General features: G+C 55.4%; 1 protein-coding gene across 1 annotated transcript; it reads left to right on the top strand.

Annotated features, from left to right (window-relative positions):
• Positions 1–413: 413 nt before the first annotated feature.
• LOC126994250 (ADP-ribosylation factor-like protein 4C) lies at positions 414–2,023 on the top strand. Its single transcript, XM_050853531.1, has one exon. The coding sequence runs from the start codon at positions 414–416 to the stop codon at positions 1,122–1,124; it is 711 nt and encodes a 236-aa protein (XP_050709488.1). The 3' UTR covers positions 1,125–2,023.
• Positions 2,024–2,386: the final 363 nt, after the last annotated feature.

The following is a 2,386-nucleotide window of genomic DNA, read 5'->3' as shown; positions in this document are numbered from 1 at the left end:
CGTTAGCTTCCACTTATTTCTTTATTGGTTTAGCGGTTTAGCATATGCGAAGTTAATATTATGGTCAGTGGATCACCAGTTAGCGAAGCTAACTTTTTGGTTAGCGGTGCCCACAACTGCTGGACACACTGCCGCCTCCAACACGTTGCAGCGTCTACTCTGTGACTGTTGAGTAGTGTACTCCGTAGAGTGCCCAACGCTGTCTGCTACTCCAGCTGAGCAGTGGACTGTTTTAGGCTACTACTCAGAAGGCTGCACTGTATCAACTGTGTTGCCTACTGTAGAATGCTACGTAGCAGCTCACAGGGGTACTTTGTAGGCCACTTACAGGGCACTCTGGCTACTCAGACGAATGGCTGAGGAAAAGGAGGAGGAGGAGGGGGAGGAGGAGGAGGAGGAGGAAGGTGGCCAGGATGAATGTGAGAGTGGCGGCACGCGTGTGGCATGCGGCGGCCGGCCAGGCCAGTGTGGCTGTGTGCGGGTTGGCAGGTGGACACGGGCAGTGCGCACACTGCCGCGCCGCGCCTCGCCACACATGCAGCTGTTGGGACAGGAGCCTGGCGGGGCTCGTGGCGGGGCCGCCCACACTGGTCTTCGTGGGCCTCGACTCGTCGGGCAAGACCACGGCGCTGCTGCGGCTCAAGTACGGCCACTACGTGAACACCGTGCCCACCGTCGGCTTCAACTGCGAATGTTTGCGGGGCGGCGGTTGCTCCTGGGTGGCATGGGACGTGGGCGGCGATGATCACGTGCGAACCCTTTGGCGCGCCTACACGCGCGGCGCCGACGCGGTGCTGTTCGTGGTGGATGCCAGCAGCGGCGAGGAGCGGCTGGAGGAGGCGCGCCACGAGTTGCACGTCCTGGTGCGCCGGCAAGCGGCACAGAGCGCCGCGCTGCGCCGCTCACGGCCGCCGCTGCTGGTGCTGGCCAACAAACAGGATCTGCCGGATGCCAGAACGCCCGCCGCCATGGCTGACGCCCTCGGCCTGCACGACCTGCCGCCCGCCCAGCCCTGGGGCCTTGCACCCGCCTGTGCCGTCACCGGCGAGGGTCTGCCCGAGGTCATGGACCTCCTGCGCCGCCTCCTCCTCAAGGCACGCCGGGCCTCGCTCTCCCGGGGCTGACTTGCGGGTCACCCTAGGCTCCCCGCCGCCCCCACCTCCTTCAGTTTATCCCTGCCCCGCCCCGCACCAAACCCCTGGACCCCCGAGGCGTGAGGCGATGGAGCCCGAGTACTCGTATAGGGACAGGCGGGGAACTACAGACAACTGAGTGCCACTGGTGGCTGACGTATGTGATAATGTGTGTGTATGTGTGTGTGTGTGTGTGTGTGTGTGTGTGTGTGTGTGTGTGTGTGTGTGTGTGTGTGTGTGTGAAGCGTGCATGCAGTGTTTGAAGGGGTGTATTTATAATATTTATTGTGCAATAGCCAGAAACGTCACACATACACAAGCACGTAGCCCGTACCCAGAGATCCGTCACTTGTGAGTCGCTCATCCGGGAAAAGTAATAGTTGGCAATCGTGAGACTGTTGTGTGATCAGACCATTACACACACACACACACACACACACACACACACACACACACATATACACACACCGCTCCGGTAGCTCAATCGGTTAGAGCGCGGCGCTGCAAGGCTTCAAGGTCAAACAGGCGGCGGTTCGAGCCCCGCTCAGGCCGGATTCTTTCCGTTGACTAGGAGTGGTTACTGTCCCCCCTTGACCAAGGGGGATGGGGTGTGTGGTGTGTGAGGTCCTGGCAGTACCCAGAGATCGACGATAATGAGCATGCACTTCCTCGTGTCGGGAGGGTACCTGCTGGCGAAAGCGAGTCCAACTCGTGATCAGGCCGTGGTGAATTACACACACACACACACACACACACACACACACACAACAGGCTCTGGTCAGTGTTACATGTGGTACAACTGTATTATACGTACGCGCATCCCTTGAGACAAATGTATATGTAAATAGCCGTATTTATAAAGATGTAGGAAATATATTTTGTTATACTGTTGAAACTATGTGGAAGTATTATTATCTTTACCACTCTTCTATCGATCTACGTTGGACGCGCACAGAAACTAATTGTCTCCTTTCATCATTATAGGACAAAACCAGGCACAGAAAAAAAACGAGAAAAACAAGAACAACAGCACCATAAAAAATACGAGTAGAAAGGAAGAACCAGATTAAGAACTAGAAAAAGATCAAGAACACGAATAACTAGAAGAACCAGCAGATCAAGAACAGGAGGAAGAACAAGAACCAGTAAAAATAAGAGGAAAAAAAACACAGACGGAGAAAGTGAACGTAAACAACATTACAAAGAGCAGTATATTAAAACTAACCGCGTGACCTGCTATGCCTCCTGACCCT

This window comes from Eriocheir sinensis, unplaced genomic scaffold, assembly GCF_024679095.1.
Source record: "Eriocheir sinensis breed Jianghai 21 unplaced genomic scaffold, ASM2467909v1 Scaffold755, whole genome shotgun sequence".
Lineage (NCBI taxonomy): Eukaryota > Metazoa > Arthropoda > Malacostraca > Decapoda > Varunidae > Eriocheir > Eriocheir sinensis.
Note: the sequence above shows the minus strand (reverse complement) of the source record. Positions and strands in the feature narration are given on the sequence as shown.